Here is a 17,174-nt window from a genome sequence, read left to right on the forward strand (position 1 = left end):
GTAGCTAAGCTTCCTTTTTCTTTAGGAGAGGCAGATATGTTTCTCACCATTTTCTATATAATTCTGCAAATACACTATCTTCCAGAAGTTAACACTGCAGGATAATCCTGCAATATGAATTATTAAACAGACAAATATTTAAAACTCTTTAGGAAAGAAAAAAAAAAAACTTCTATCCAAACTATTCTGAGTAAACTTTTTGTAATCTCTTTAAAATTATTCTCAAATAACTCTCCAACCAAGATGATTAAAGGTCACTAGTACATTGCAAAGCATATTTTTATGAGATAAATTCCATTATAATTGCAACAACTATTCCAGCCACAATTTAGACATAGAATCCAATTATCCATTTCATTTTCATTTACACCTCATGGGCTAGATCATTTATCATGTTTCATGATAATGATCAGAAGGCACATGGAAAGTGATTTCTGGAGGTAACAAATTACCTACCATATTAGCATAGCTTACAAGATCCTGTCAACAAGTACTATGCATAAATATGAGGTAATTAAATTTACAATGTGCAGGAGCATTTGATATGCTACTTGCTTTTCTAGCAGCTGCCAAAAAATCTGGGTTCCTAAATTCAACATACCAGTTTAGTTGCTTAAGTACAGTAATTTAGCTCTTCATAACACATCAGGAATCATTATGCCACTAGAACACCAACAGGTAGACGGCATGCAGTGGGCTCAAGATCTGGAGATGAATCTCTCATCATCTGGTATTATTGCTTCTTGCCATCGAACCATCTATCATGTCTCCGAGACAGCTTGGAATGATAGTGCCGGACCCTCACATTATTGCTCCTTGAACTCTGTCTCATCCATCTTTTGCATCATTCCCCATTTGCAGCTAAGTATCATCTCCCTGCTGCAAAACTGAGTGTGAACCTGTAATGCCTTTAACCTGCAGTGCCACTCTAATAGTAATTGATTTCTTTTTATTGCAGAGACGGTGCTCAGTAAGACTATGTATGACTGCTGAAGCCGGGAGGTGGTCAGGACAGTACTACAATGCAAGCAATATATTGCCTTTAGCAATATAACCCATTTCCAAGGAAATACTGCTACATTTCCATATTTTATAACACATGTATGTTTATCAATATATGAAATTGGTATAGGAATATACATGCAGTTTGTGTTCCTGCAGTTCATCTACAATTTAATAGCAAGATTCACTCAAATGCAGCCGAAAATTAATGTCAGGGGTGGCTTCACTTTGTATTTTTGTTAAGTGGTTCAGTATTAGAACACTATTAGATTTTTAAATACATACTAAAGCACACAGGTGCACCTGCATTCAAAAAGGAACTTAGATTAACTCTACATTGATCATGGCAAGACTTCACTGGCGTGATGACTTGTGTACCATAAACCACCCAAGACTAAGCGTTTTAATTCCGCTTCATCTGAATGCTGTTATAAAAGTTTAATAAATCAAAATGATCAAAATGCCCCCAGTGGCAGGTTGGGATTCAGTTTCCAATTCAAATTCCCTTTAATATATGGCTTCTCTGACATCCTGCATTTTCTACCATCTATGTTGAATTCCAAATGCACTCCTTTTCATCATTACCATGCATCTACTCATCGGCACACTTTTTAACAACCCTGCACAATACACAGAGATGTCAAACCTAGAGGGGTTTTCCCCTCCCCCCAAACTGGAAAATGATGGCAGGTAAGGGAACTTTGTCTACCCTTAAGTAAATATTTTCTTAACCTCCCCGCTAATGTCAACGGCATTCAAACTGAGACAGACCGTCCAGAGCTGCAGTATTCAAATGAAACATTAGATTTAAATAAATGTAGAGACAGACCAGATACTGGAAGGGAAATTATCCAAGTGAAATACAGCACTGATGCAGTGGGGCAGTCTGGAGACATCTCTAATTAAGACGAGAAAAATCATGTTACTGCAAATGATCTTCACGTCATCGTACTTGGATAAAACGCAAATATAAGAAACACAGAATCCCCTTGTTTCCTCCCTGAAGTGACACCTGCCAAGAGCTTTTTCCTTGCCTCTTTCTTTCCTTTGCGCTGCTTCCCATCAAGTCTAAAGGCAAACAGGGATCACACTATTCAGAGTGATTACATTTTAATTTCCCAAATGCTTTATTTGCTGTTTGAATTCACCTGTGTACTTTCACAATAAGGAGGCACATGAGAAAATGACAGAGGCACAGGACAATACCTAAACGGCGAGGCCAAACTCATGCAATCAATCATTAATGCCACACCTGCGGCATCAACAGCCACACAATTCTGAACAGGGCTGAGTGAAGCCGCATCATATCTTGGCTTTGCTGGGTTAGGCAGCGCAGGTGATACCCAGCTTATGCTGCCTGTAAGGGGGCTGATAATACCTGGTCTGCCACAGAGGCAGAAGACCCCAGAGGAACATTACCTAAAGCCGGCGCTAAGCCTGCTGGCACACAGCTAACTCGTCTGCAACTGTGAGCCGCCTGGCAGAGTTCATCCCAGGTCACTACTTCCAATTGTAGGCTTCTACTGATTTTGATTGACCCTACAGCTCAATTTATTTTACTGTCAAATCACGGCGAGGTCTCCACGAGACCTGACAAGAAGTAGCAGACCATTGCCTGGCAAGCAGGGGAGGGCCCTCTTCCTGCCCTCCTCCCTGCTCTGGGCTCCTGGCCCTTGGGCCAGCTCTGGCCAGCTGACTGCACTCCCCAGGGTAAGGCAGAGATGTCCCAGCCAGCCTGAGAGGGAGCAGCTCGATGCCCATTTTGTTTGTTGAACCAGCCCATGGAAGTGACGCAGCCCTAGAGTCAATAGAAGGCGGAGAGGCACTGTGTGCAGCTAGACGCATGGGAGAGGAGCGAGGAGAGGAGCAAAACCTCCCTCCCTGCCTGCAGCTGCCCCGTCACCATCACTTTACCCAATCACTAAACACAGCGACCCCTTAGAGCCCCGCTCAGGCCTAGCCTTCCCCGGCTCTGCATTGCTCCCTCTTGGGCCAGCACAGGTATTCCTCCTCCACATGGTGAGAGGAATCAGGATTACAAAGCTAATTTCAAAAGTTCTTTTTCTGGGTGAATCTTGGTGGAGGCAAAAAAAACCCAAAACGCTTTATCAAGTGACGGGATTTCCCTAATGGTGTGCTAGCCAGTGGTGTGAGACAACAGGAACAGACCTGCAGAATGAAGGTGTCGGTGCTGAGGACCCAGTTACCCCTCTATGATCATTTCATGTAGTTTTGCCTGGGATGAGCTTTAGTCATTACTGCATGCCTACTGGCAGCTGGAAAGCATTACATACCTACTTTTTGGTTTACTTCCCTCTGATAGAAGGGTAGTTCCTTGTTCTGACAGGAACCAAGGGCCAGGAAGTGGGGACAATCCAGAGATTTGCTTTAAGAGCACATTCCTGTCTGAACATTTATGTATGTGGTTGAAGACAACCATCAGAAAACCAGTCAGACCTACTACACGTTCATTCCTGGGCATAAAAAATAGTGTCGCACCTAATGGCACACAAAATAGCGTCACATTTAATAACTCGAAAAGATACAAGAAAAACTATTTGTAGTTCTATAAGTGATCAGTTGCCTAGAAATGTATCAGCTTCAGATGTATAAAAGCAACGCTCAGAAAGAAATAAAAATGGCCATGTAAATATCAGTCTGGCTAACTACCAGCATCCCTAGCCTTCCTCCTCCTCTTTTTTTCCTTTGTCCTGCTGGTTTCCACCCAGAGCCTGTGCAAAGAGAGGTCCCATCATGGTTTCCACTGAGAAGTAAAAGAAGGAGAGAGAAGATAAGACAACTTCCATAGGGTTTGCTATCCCATGTGCTCTCATAGAGGTGGGATGAAGCTTTGCAGGAAACACAACAGGCTGCTTGGACTCATGAACCAAAGTGCCACACAGCATCAGCATCCACCACAGGTGTCAGGAAAAGGTATACACCAGGCAATGAAAACCATAAATAGACAATGTCCATGCACCAAATGAGTTAATTAGTTAACCATGGATCTGTTCTGGTTCCTGTATGGTTATTTTTTAAAAAGTGATTTTGAAGTTAACTATGATCCTTATATAAAGATACTCAGCAGCTTTGCAAAACTCTACAGAAAGTATAAACCTGTGCTTTGACGCAAGAGGTTATATGTTATCCATTCCTACCTGTGAGTGACAACAGGACTGAGTTTGATCGGTTAGGAGAGGATCTCATAAAAATAAGGATTGAAAAAATCCAACTCATATCAGCTCAATCACTTTGCATGGTAACTTCCTCTGTGATGTATCCATTAATTTTATGTTTTGTTAGTATCTGATAAACTCTTTTGACAGGCTTTGTGGCTTCACATGTAGAGATAACAGCATACTTTCAAGAAGAAACAAGTTAAGATGAGCAGTATTCTCTCTCTGCCTCTGTAATTTGCCCCTCTGCTCTACTCTCACACATCTTCTCCCTCAATGAGAAACTAAGACACCAATGCCCAAGCTGAGAGGGTATTGCCCCTTACTTAAAAGATGCCTGAACCACAAACCCTTGGGAAGGTAAAATCCAATGCCAACAATGGACACCCTCTACATCTGCTTTTGCCTGACACTTTGCCCCAAGTACCAGCTACTGAGCCCAGCCACAGGCGGGACACGGAGCTACAGGACTTTGGCTTTTGCTCTGATCCAGAACAGTCACCTAAAAGTTCAGGGAATACAGTAAGAAGATGCATATCAGCACTGAAAAGGCTAGCTTTCACCTAACGAGAATATTAATTTATACTATATCAAGCAGTACAAAACTCACGTCTTATGAGATAAAAGCAAAATGTGTGCTTTGCCTTACATGTTTCAGATCTTCCTGAAGAACAAATCACAGAACTACAACAAAGCAACAGTTCACATTAACAAAGACTTCAAGAGGATTATAAGGAGACAGAAACACTCTCCATCCAAACTAAGCCAACATTGCAATGAAGCAATCAGCCAAGAAGAGTCCATCACACCAAACAGAAGACTAATCTTTGACAAGAATACAAGGTTTTACTCTCAGTGATAGTACCATACAAACTTTAAAAAAAATCATATACACACAAAAAAGACTTCTGAAATGAAAGCCCCTTGCTCCTCCCTTGAAAAAAAAGTAAACAATCTGCAAAAGTAAACTGACTGCTACAAAGCATTATAGCACTTCATGTTGAACATATCCATTAATGACCTGGATGATGGAGCAGAGCATACCCTCAGCAAGTTTGCTGATGACACCAAACTGGGAGGACTGGCTGACAATGCCAGAGGGATCTTGACAGGCTGGAGAAATGGGCTGACAAGAGACTCAAAGTTCAGCTAAGTTCTCAATGTCCTGCACCTGGGTAGGAACAACCCAAGGCAACACCAGGTGCTGGGGGCCACCCAGCCAGAAAGCAGCTTGGCAGAAAAAGACCTGGGAATCCTGATGGACGCCGAGCTGAACATGAGCCAGCAATGTGCCCCTGTGGCAAAGGCAGCTAATGGTATCCTGGGCTGCATTACACAAAGTATTGCCAGCAGGTTGATGGAGGTGATCCTTCTACCCAGCCACACCTGAAATGCTGGGTCCAGTGCTGAGCTCATCAGTACAAGAGAGACATGGACATACTGGAGAGAGTCCAATGAAGGGACATCCAAAGATAATGAAGGGAATGGAGCATCTCTCCTGTGACAAAAGGCTGAGAAATCTGGGAGTGGTCAGCTTGAAGAAGAGAAGATCTCATCAATGCGTATAAATGGGCACAAACTGACAAGCAGGAAGGTCATCTAAACATCAGGAAATGCTTTTTCACTCAAGGTGACCAAGCACTGGCACAGGCTACCCAGGGAGACTGTCAAGTCTCCATCCTTGGAGATATTCAGTAGCCACGTGGACATGGTCCTAAGCAACCGGCCCTATGTGGTTCTGCTTGAGCTGGGGGGAGTTTGACCGGATGACCTCCAGAGGTTCCTTTCAACCTCAACCATTCTCTGATTCTGTCATTTCAAATGCAACCCTGCACAGTCAAGATTGCTTAACACAGAACAATGGAATGGAGCCTATTCCAAACACTCTGCATTTCTGTTACCTCCTGTGAAACTAAATCTCTTTGGCTTCTTTTAAAAATCCAGTCAAAACAATTTTCTCCTGCTTCTCCAGGAAAAGCAACTGCATTGTGCTTTCTAAAGACAATGAACAATGCACCTATTAATTACATAAACCAGACACAAATGTTGCCTTAGAAAAGGAGATGAGCAGAGTTACTTGCACAGAGTAGTTGCCTAAGGAGAAAGCGAGGCTGCTACTCTTTCTGGTATGGTAGAAGTATGAAGAGCTTGGAACTCCTATCTGGCTCAAATTATTAGTTACGAATATATAGACTTACTGAGGTACTTTCCTATATTCTTGTTTCATTATTCTTATGTAAAGGGGACAGGATTTGATTTCAGAGTGACAACCCCTCTTTACCTGCTGTAAGAAACAGAGGATTGAAAAGAGGAAGATTCCTGTGTTAAACCTGCTGAAAGAGGATAAGTTCTTAATATGGTAGAGAAACTAAAACCAGAAGATGCTGAAAAAAGATCAAGTTAGTTGGATCCTGGACTCTCTGAAGGATGCTTACACCCAAAATATAACTTGCGTTTTATTCACGAGGTTTACAAAAACTTCACAAAATCATTCCACTATTTTTCCAGCTACTGCAAAGTCATTAAGACATTGTCATCTGCTTTTCCTACAGGAAAACAACCATGAGAGAATTAGGCTTTAACTAATAGGAAAACTTGGAATATAAAGAAGTTTTGAAGGTGATCTGAGGGTCCAAAAGAGTAACAGTATTAATATCTGTACTCCAGGAATGCACCTTATGAACCAAGCATAGCAACCACATGGATCTTCTGACTCAAAACTAAAATGTTTGCATACTCCTACAGAAATCTGGCAATGGTTCAAAGGGGCACTTAGCCAAGATAACGATGTAAAGCCCACAGATTTCAACAACTTGGGCTGTGGAATCTCTCTCCCCAGGTTCCCCTCTGCTCTGAAATTCAGTGAATTCAGAGAAACATGCACCCAAAGACCCAGCTCGAGGCTCTTCAAAGATACTGTCCAAAGTCCTACTACATATTACCACTGTCCCCAGGAGACCGAATTTCTGAACATATTACAAAATATCACTAATAACCTGATTTGTTTAGCATTTATGATGGTGGGTGACATCACCAGAGGTGCAAAAAAATAAAATCTACTGTTCGTCAGATAACTTCATACTGGAGGACAGAGATATGGGTCATTTTACAAAATTGGTACAAAAAGAGTTAGTCCATTTGCAAGCAGGGAGTATATATTCAAACTACTGGATGCATTTACTTCTATCTGCCACCTAGTGCTCTCCTTGGCAAACTCTTAAGTCTGCTGTTATACTAAACAAATAAACCAGGTAGCAAAATTGAGGACACACATCTGGAGCAAGTCCAGAGATTTAACTTTTTTTTTTTTTACAGACAAAACAAGTATTAGTGAAATTTGGAAAGTGAATTTTGGTCCAAAACTTTCTCAAATGGAAATACTTCAGAATTTTCTTGTAAGAGAAAAAAATATTGCTCCTATAAGAAGTACTTTCCAGAGGCAGACTCCATCTTCACAGTGTTCTGGCATCACTAGGGACCAGCCAAATTGCTGGCTTTCCTGTATAAAATCCCTAAAGGGATTTCAGACAAGACAGACAGAAATATCACTGTCAGACTTTCATAGTAACTGCTCCCGATGGCAAACTAAGTCCAGTAAGGGAAACAAAGAAGAATATCATCACAAACCCCGCCCAAACATGAACCCAAAGACTCAAAGGAGAGACTTTTGCCATGTCAAAACAAATACAAGAGACAAAATAGCTTCTTTGATATTAATAAACTCATACAAACAGGTCAGTTTAACAGAACTTGTGATTTGTGGAAGAACAGTCAGAAGACAGTAGAGAAAAACATGTGGGGGGGAAACACTGTCTTTCTTTTTTCTGTTGCTAACTTGGATTTACTAGGGGCAAGAAGACAATTCCATATTGGAACTATAAATCAAGGTATAGGCGTACCCTTGCTCTGACCCCACCATAGACCTGTTTGAGTTGGATGAAGAAATATAAAAAAGAAAAACTACACTCACCTAGTAAAAACATAAAAAATTGTTGTAATTTATGACTCAAATAAAACTTAGAAACTTATCAGTAGAACCAGCCATATGGTAGAGCTATTCACATATTATTAACAAACATTACAGTTGATTCATACATTTTGAGAGGGTTTTCTCCCTAATTTTTCTTCCATGTCTTTAACACTAACCTACATTTTCTTCCAAATAATCTTTGTAAAATCCACTATATAAAATAAACCACACTGCATTTCCTGCAGATTTTGCAGTATTTAATAGCATAATATAAAGTTTTGTACAATTAATCTGCTAGCAACGTGTAGCTACTTCAAAGGAAAACAAACTTAGGAAAGCATACAAACACTTTATGTAAAGTGTAATCCATTATCATACCATTTGAGAGAATGATTTGGGGTTTTCTTCTCACTCATCTGGATCTTACAGGTACACTGCAGCCAAAGAAAACGGTGATTTTATTAATGGTCCTTGCAGGACTGCCTGAGTGTAAGACATTCCAAACAGGGGCAAACTAAACTTGGATTATTTTACAAAGTTTCGTTAACAAACCACATAAGAATGCAACATCAGCTTCCTCTCCTCCTGACAGTGACTTTTAACATGCCAGCTCAACCAAGAAGTTGATCACGGTGGCTGTGATGAAAACTACCTAATTTCTTGATGCACAAGATCACTTTTCTGATAAATATTGCCAACTTCCAGTATTTTTTTTAAGCGCTCTAAACAATGACAGCACAAGAATCAATTAAAGGGCAAAGTTCTTTACTGATTGAAGATCAGTACATTTGGTACTGTAACTTAGAAAGTCCACACAATTGTATATATCAAGTATACACATGAGCCAGGGCACAGGTGATGTCTTTGGGCACTTAATTTCTACGTTTCCATGTTGAGTATCAAAAGGAGCAGAAAGACTTTGAGAGCATGATACATTTGTTCTCAAAAGTAAGAAAAAACTAAAAAGAAAGAAACTGTCAGTTTCTTCTTGTTCACTCTTACATAGCACAGCTATTGTTCCTTCCAGCACCTCCCTCAAGTTCCAGTGCAGACAACCCTGCAGACTTCAAGAAATTACCTTCCCAGAAATTGTAAATCTACCAGCCACCAAGGGAAAATATAAATAGATGATTAAGCAGATGGACCTATTCAGGAGGGTAAGTCAACTAACAGTAATGACAACACCAAGCTTCCTGTAAAAGGAAGAGGAAAGGGAGAGCTCCTTCTACGCATCTCCAAGAATGACAGCAATGCCACAGAAACTATGTAAAAAAAAAAATCAATACAACACAACCACTGAGCTGGAAGCTGAAGACCAGCTTTAAGCACAGGTGAGACATTAAATCACTGACTGGTACTACTTGTGGTAAAATGTCACAATTAAATTACAAATCCTATCCTAGTCCGATTTTTCTTTGAAAAATTAATCAGAGTAATTGAGTTATTTCTTTCAGGGTCTTTAAATGCATACCATCTCTCCTAGGTAATATTACCTTTGTAATAAAGCTTAGGACTCCACTGAAAGTAATTCTTCTGTTAAAGCTCAAAATGAAATAATGATATTTCAACATGATGTACGTTAAAAAACTGGAAATTTTCATTACCAACACTAACTTACGGACTGCCCATCACAAAAGTATCAGATGCCTCTACACCTATATTATGGTACCACATATCTTTACAGACATGGAAAATGTAAGGATTTTGGCCATGTACCTAAACACCCAGTGGTTCAAGGTACTGGGCAACAACTCCTGTTCCTCATCCCTCGTTCTCTAATAACCAGCGTTGTCAATAAATTTTGGCTTCTACAAACCTAAGACCTTATCATTACTCAAAATGATCTGGAAGCAATACTAAAGCCATGACAAAGTAAATTGTGTTTCATTGGGTTTTTTTCCCCTCCTCTGGCTGTGAGAACATACAGATCAATACTCTTCAGCATGAGAATTCTACAGCGAAATTTTCATTTGTTACAAACAGCAACAAAAGGGCCCCAAGCATGCCCTGTCACTTCCAGTTTAGAAAGAAACGCACTAATAAACTCTTCCCCCTGGGTCATTTTTGACAATGGGCAATACTATGCCAGCTCTTATTAAAGGCAATTCGTATCAGTGGCCCAAAAATTTCCTTTAAAATTATCATCTTTTGTATCCATGTAGCAGGATGTCAGCTTTAAAGTGCCACTGAGATATAGGACCTGTCATTATGGTTAATTTTCAGTACAGTTTTAACACCAGGGTAGCTGATCCCTAAGGGTATGTTTTTTTGGCTAACAAGATTTATTTAGTGGTTATCCAGACAAACAAGAAAATATATTACTGTATATTGCTTTTCAAATATAACAGCAAGCAATAAATCCCACTATAAAACATAAATCTTTGTTCTCTACCATGATGTCAAATATATAGAAATGTTTTTAGAAGATTAATCTTTTTCTTTTTTTTTTTTTTTAATTATATATTAAAAAAAAAACCCTTAAAATTCTTGGGCTTCCAATACAAAAAGCACACAAAAAGTAAAATTTAACTTAGAATATTAAACCTATACAGCTGTTGAACATATCGGTAGATATCAAGCTTATGTTTTGAGCCGTAAAGATGATATTCTCTATCAAATGACCCAAGCTTTTCAGCAGAAAAATACACTGCATTGAAAAAGAGAGTACTATGAAGTTTGATATTGTTATTCCATTTTTTGAGAGGAACAGTGGTTTAAACACCATTTTATTGCCCTATTATAATAAGGGGGAAAAAAGAGAACTTCATGTATTGGATAAATATACCCATTTGCCCTGCTTTTCTAACAACAAAACAGAGAGTCTGTTTTCGTGCTGTAACGGGAATAATTTCATTGTATTAGGATGAAGACCGTCTTGCACTTTGCTAGAGAAGAAGTACATCTACAGAACAAAAAAAAGCTGTTAACATATTGTCTAAATCCTCATACGGTCAGCAAAGCCCATTTTTATTGATGTTATATAGAAGGCATAAAACCTAGTTGACCTCAATCAACCGGTCTCCCAGGGAAAAGACCTCTGCCAGCAAATGCCAGATACCAAATATCTTAAGAGCATTTCCTATACTACTTTTATTTCTACTGAGGACAAACTTCCTTTCCCTGTCCTGGCCTCAGATGCAGTGGCTGACTCCCAGATGCCGATTGACCAAAGAGCCAACTGCTGGAATGATGAGTCAAGCGAGAGCCCACCATGTGCCCGACCCCTGCATCTACCTGGCCAAAACAGCCCCCACACCAGGCAGCAGCATCACAGACAGATTTTGTATACCACTTCTTTTTCCCCACTTCAAAAACATTAAGCCTCATCACAACTAAGAGTCAAATGGGCAATTTTGCAGGTGACACAATTAGGCAAGGAGAGACTTTATAGCTTATCCCAGGCCAAACAGCAAGTGACTCTTGGAAGCAAGAACTGAACTCCTATATTTAACCATATCCTTTGCCAGTCAGGTGACATGCTTCCAGAACACAAAATGCAGAAATAAATGACCAACCCAACATTGCCACACACAAACTATGGTTGCACCCCAGCAGGCTTCTGAAGTAATTGCAACAAAAAAGTGTTTCAAGTGGAAAAAAAGAAAAAGTTTTTCATTTTCTTCCTCCTACTTCAGAGGCTGGGAATCATTATAGAACATCTCCATAATGTTCTCAGTCCTTGGGTAGGTGAAAGTTTACAACTATTTTTATATACCTGTCTCCCAGGTAACAGAACAATGTATTATTATTTGCTGTACTACCAGTCTGCTCAAGGTAACAGGTTTTAAAAGGGAATGTTAAGAAACTACAGTGGATTCTCTCATACCTGTAAAAATATTGAGGAAAAGTTAAACAGTTTTCACCTTAAGTTCAACAAACAGCATGCACAGAAAAGCATTATGACATGTTACACACATCACAGGATCAGAGATTTTTTTACACAGATGCATTCTATGGAAAGCAATTGTAAGTAGTTTTGCGAACCAGTCTTCATTTTATCACAATTTCAGAAGCTTCACAGGGCTACGTTTGTATGATCATTTCAGATCAAGGCATCTGTAGGCCAAATAAAATTAAGAGCATTTAACTTAATAAAATGAAAACAATTAAAACTTTACCTCGAACAATAAGTTGAGCAAAATTTGACACTCCTGAACCTCTCTCTGACTGAGTTACACAGCGGTATAAATCCTGGTCGGTTTTTGTCACCTCTTGCAACTTAAAGGTAGCAGCAAATCTTCTGTGATTGATATTTTTAGTCTGAGCAACTGGAATATCTTCCCCGTTTCTTCTCTGAAAATAACAGAAACCAAGGCAGAGTTATCTTGTAAGAATACAAAGATATTTATCATGATAATCATACAAACAGTACATAAAAACACCAAATGCATCTGCCCTGTGCTGCACTTCCATGGTAGAAGAGCTCAGCGCTGAGGTCCCATCAAGAGACAAGCAGTACTCAGAAGCATTTCAGAATCAAGTTTGGGGGTGACAAGCATCAGGCTTTCGCACTGCCACAAAACATGACCATGACATACCCAACCGCTGTTGCTTCATAGCTGGAATGACAGAAGATCCCAGCAGTAGCAGTTGTACTCCTAAGAAAATTCATTCAATTTTAAATAAAATTATAACAGATACACTGGGTGTATTGTTAGAAATATCTAAACAAACCTGGCATTGAGGTATTTCATAGGTTTCCAACCGCTCTTTTTCAGTAACCAGCCAAGGTTTCCTTTTTAATGCTCCCTTTTTTCTACCCAAATTCAATACCTTCTGAAATTGTACCTTTGTTATACTAAGCACCACCTATCTACGTAAAGCTGGTTGAAATAAAAAGAGGAGAGAATGAAGCTGCTAAAAGAGGAATGATGTAGATCTCATTTTAAGGAAGGAGCTTAAAGAGTTCTGAAAAAATCATAGCTACCACAAATCACTGAAAAATTTAATCTGTCTGGAGCTGCGGGGCAGTGTGAGAGGTCAGTAAGGTAGAAACAGTTTGAGCTCTTTTGTGACCCTTTTCCCTTATTCCCATTCATATTAAATGCTGAATTTTTATTTTAATCGAAGAACAGATCTTCCATCAAAAGTTAGCATTAAAAAAAAAATTACAGAAACATGCACCAAGTGAAGAAATTATGTTCCTGCTCTCTCCCGTGGATCAACTGCATGTTATTCCCTGACCAGAACACAGTTTCTGAGCACTCAGCTTTGCTCAGTCACCAGTAAGACATCTCCTTGTAACTGCATCGCCTGCTCTGCTTGATATGTAGCAAAACGTGACCTCCATGGACATTTTTAGCTCTACTCAACCCCTGGAATGGGAAACCTCATTGAGGTCTTAAACTCCAAGCTTTCTGTCTAACACAAGAAGCGGCACTGCTGAGCCACAAAATTTAATAACCTGAAAGCCTATGGCAAAAATAGAAAAGGGAGAAAAAGGAAATGAGTTAATGCTGCACGTGTATATTAGCCAGCCTCCTGTCACAGACAGGAGTACTTCATAATACTCAAACACTTCATTTTACAACTACCTTTTGCGATTTTAGCACAGCTTAGTCACTCTCTAAACAGTTCTGTGATGGGCTAGCTTGGGGTTCAACACTGCTGCAAACTCACTGTAACAAGTATTCATTTTAACTATTAGTATGTTTAAATAGAAGAATTTTAGCTTCTGCCATCTTTCTGGCACCAAAGCACCCTTCCCACACTGTTCACCGTAAGCCGTGGGGTAAAAATGTTCATTTATACCAAACTTGGCAGATTTCAAGTTCTTTCAGTCGCTGGTATTCCAATGCAAAGACCACACCATCGCTTTTACCAACAGCAGGTTTATTGGTGTGACGACTCCTCGTTTCACGAAGATACCACCCATTCCCGCCTGGCCCCAGCCAGCCTTTTTTCCCAGGACATCAGAAACAGCAGGGAGCTGCTACCCAGGGGTAAACTCAGCCGGTGGGGCCGGGTCAGAAACTACAGTGAGATGATAAGAGTGAAAACAGATCTCCAAAAGACGACAGCACATGAGACGCTTCCCAAAGTTACTCGCGCTGCTCCTCCCTAAATCACAGTCACCACCCCGTAACTGTCAAAAGCCTGCTTATCACGCGGATGCTGTCTGAAGGGATGTTCACAGAGCAAAAGAAACAGCAACGGAGGCTGGGAACTTGGAAACCCGGATCCACCTCAGCGCAGCCGAGTTGCCCTGTGGGCAGGCACAGCCTCCCTCCTCAGCTCTGCGAGTATCTGCCTCCTATTAAGAAGAATTAAGGAAGTTTGCTGACGCCTGCAGAGACTCCTACGACTGAAAGGCGTTATTGAACTTCAGGGATCAATGAAATTATTAAATTCCAATACCACACAAATGAGGGGTGATGTTAAAGGGTTTATTTTGATGCTTCTTAAGCTGCAGTAGAATTATTTTGTAGGAGGTGCACCACCCCCTCCTCTTAGCTGGCTTCTCCTGATAGCAAAAGCTAAATCTGAAAGCAGGATTTTCAAGCTATATTCCCCTCCCCTCCTCAGTTTTGACCAGAAGCTTCAACTCTCTGGAATGATAACTTAATTTAAGACTTGGATATGGTGCCTTGAAGTAACCAAATTAAACAAACCTCATGGTACTTTCTCCCCCTTGTGCTTGCTGTGCCCTCTCACAGCACGTGCTCTCATCGCTACACCACACCACAGCCAGCAAAGGGAAGTTAAGCTCCCCCACTAAAAAAAACCTTGCCATATAATTGTTAAAATGACCAAGCAGCATATAATAAACAGAAGGCGTATTGTTAAAAGTTATATGACAGCAGACTTGACAAGTAACCCACGTAATGCAGTCATTCTTGCTCTATGAAGGGAAAAATAAATATTAAGAGTTTTCTAACATGAAGGAATCTCTTCAATAAGTCCAGTGCTTTAAATTTGAATGCCAAGCACCCAGTCTGCAGCAGAGAAGCACATCCGAGGTTGCTGTGTAAAATAATTTACCCTCCAAAGCTCAGAACTTGCTTACTTAAGCTTGTCTGCATGCTTCACGTTGAGAAACAGAGTTGGGCTTCTACTTTAAATGAAATATTAATGCACTTTCACAGCAATTAATCAAAATGAAATTTAACAAGCTTTATTGTTCTACTCCAACAACAAAACCTAGGATTTTTCTTTTCTATTTACATTAGTGATTTGCTAGCACTTTATCTTACAAGGCTTAGAGTAGTTGCTCAAATTTCCCTGTATTAGGGTTTGTTTCTTGGGAATCCAACTGCACAATTACATCTTCAAAGTCTATCTTCATTATCCATTAAAATATTTTTCCATCATTAAAATGATGAAAAGTTCAAACAGAAGAGTGTTCTCAAAAATGAATGTTAAGGAAAATACCCTGCATTCATTGTGGCACATATCCCTTACACCGATAAGCCATTAGCCAGTCAGAGTTCAGATGCGTTGCCATGATTTCTTAATTAAATTCTTCTTTTTAATGTCAGAGCATTACTACTGATTTTAAAGGAGAGGACAGAAAGGCAGCAGTGCTCTCTCTGCTTATTAGACGGTTCCTGGTACATACTGTTTCAATTTATGTCCTGCTCACACTGAACAGAGCTTGAAAATGCTGCTCAATTAGGTTTTAAAAATTCAATTTAAAATTAATGTGGAGTTATACTAATAGGCAATGGCTGTACCCTGTGCAATCTTTGGTTCCTCCAGTCCCTTGCTGTCTGATTTGATAACCCTGAATTGCTCATTTAGAAGAGGTCACAACCAGGCAGTTCTCCTTTGTGAAAATAACTGTGGGCTTCACAAAGAGCTACACTCTATAAACACTTGATTAAAAGAAATGTAAGCATGTGGAAAAACCTCCTTAATTCTGGCATTCCAGGCATTTAAAATTATGACCTTAAACAAGTCTTTATGACTTCAAGGTTATTTTTAATTTGATAGGAACATGATTTTATTAATTTTATTTTTCAGGCAATGAAATGAAATCATCTATATTTTCAACAAAGTCAACAGTAAAGTCTACGCAGCTTAAAAAACAATCATAGGCAAATTAACAATTAGCCTTAAATTTCTCTCTTCCGCCTCATGAAAGAAATCAAACATTTAATAAACATGAAATGAAATTTTAGTGGATCTTCCAGGAGAACCTGAATGGAACCAGAAGCATCTAAACCCCAACATCTTATTTAATTGGTAGAACTTAGGTGCATTTCCAATTTTCTAATACAAATTTACAATGTATCTGCATTTCTCTCTCAGCTTTTCAGGTTGAAAAGTGGTGTTTTCTGCTTTTTTGTTTAAACAGCAATAAGGTACCATAACTTTCTGTGGCGATGTTCCCTCTAAATTTTCCTGAACCCTTTTTTTTTTTTTTTCATACCACTGATTTTTATCAGCCTGGACAGCTCAACCTTACACATCCCCAACCCTTTCTTAGCATAAACACCTTAAAATAAGTCTGCTCCACCGCTAATAGTTACAGTCAACTCTGGTTGCCTTCTCAGGCTCTCAGCTGGACGCCGCGATGCCTCCTGAGAGCAGAAGATGTCAACACTTCAGCTACAGTGACACACGCATTACTCTGGCGGCAGCGCCCACTTCAGCTGGCCCCCGCTCGCTCCCTCCTCACCTTCACTCCTGTGCTCATACAGAAAACTGACCTGGAATTAAAAAAAAAAAAAAAAAAAAAAAAAAAAGCCTTCCTGGAAAATATACTCCCTCCCCCATATATTATCATCACCAAACAGATTAGCTCATGACTGGATTCACTGCGTGGCCACGGGGAGCAGAGGAGAGGGCAGGATCCGTGCTGGGAGCAGGGTGAAAGCCGAGAGTTTGTCTAAGACACTTGGTTCCCAACGGTGAGATGAAAAACTTCACCGGACAGCACAAGGGCTAGAAGGATGCCCCCAGCAGCCCGGGGAATTTCCCTACTGCTGCCCTGAGGAAAAGGGAATTTGTAAATAACGTACTCCAGAATTTTTGCAGTTTTACTCATTGTATAAAGGGAGAAATGTCATTTTTTGTGAGAGGGA

The 17,174-nt window shown here is 40.0% G+C and overlaps 1 protein-coding gene across 1 annotated transcript in view; it reads right to left on the reverse strand.

Annotated features, from left to right (window-relative positions):
• The window catches only part of PTPRK (protein tyrosine phosphatase, receptor type, K), a 309,673-nt gene that overhangs the window by 172,684 nt on the left and 119,815 nt on the right, over positions 1 to 17,174 (reverse strand). The window contains exon 4 of the mRNA XM_009880190.1: positions 12,267 to 12,441. Within this exon, the coding sequence (XP_009878492.1) occupies positions 12,267 to 12,441 (175 nt within the window). The remainder of the gene's footprint in view (positions 1 to 12,266; positions 12,442 to 17,174) is intronic.

The sequence above is a fragment of the Charadrius vociferus genome, unplaced genomic scaffold (genome assembly GCF_000708025.1).
Source record: "Charadrius vociferus isolate BGI_N301 unplaced genomic scaffold, ASM70802v2 scaffold82, whole genome shotgun sequence".
Lineage (NCBI taxonomy): Eukaryota > Metazoa > Chordata > Aves > Charadriiformes > Charadriidae > Charadrius > Charadrius vociferus.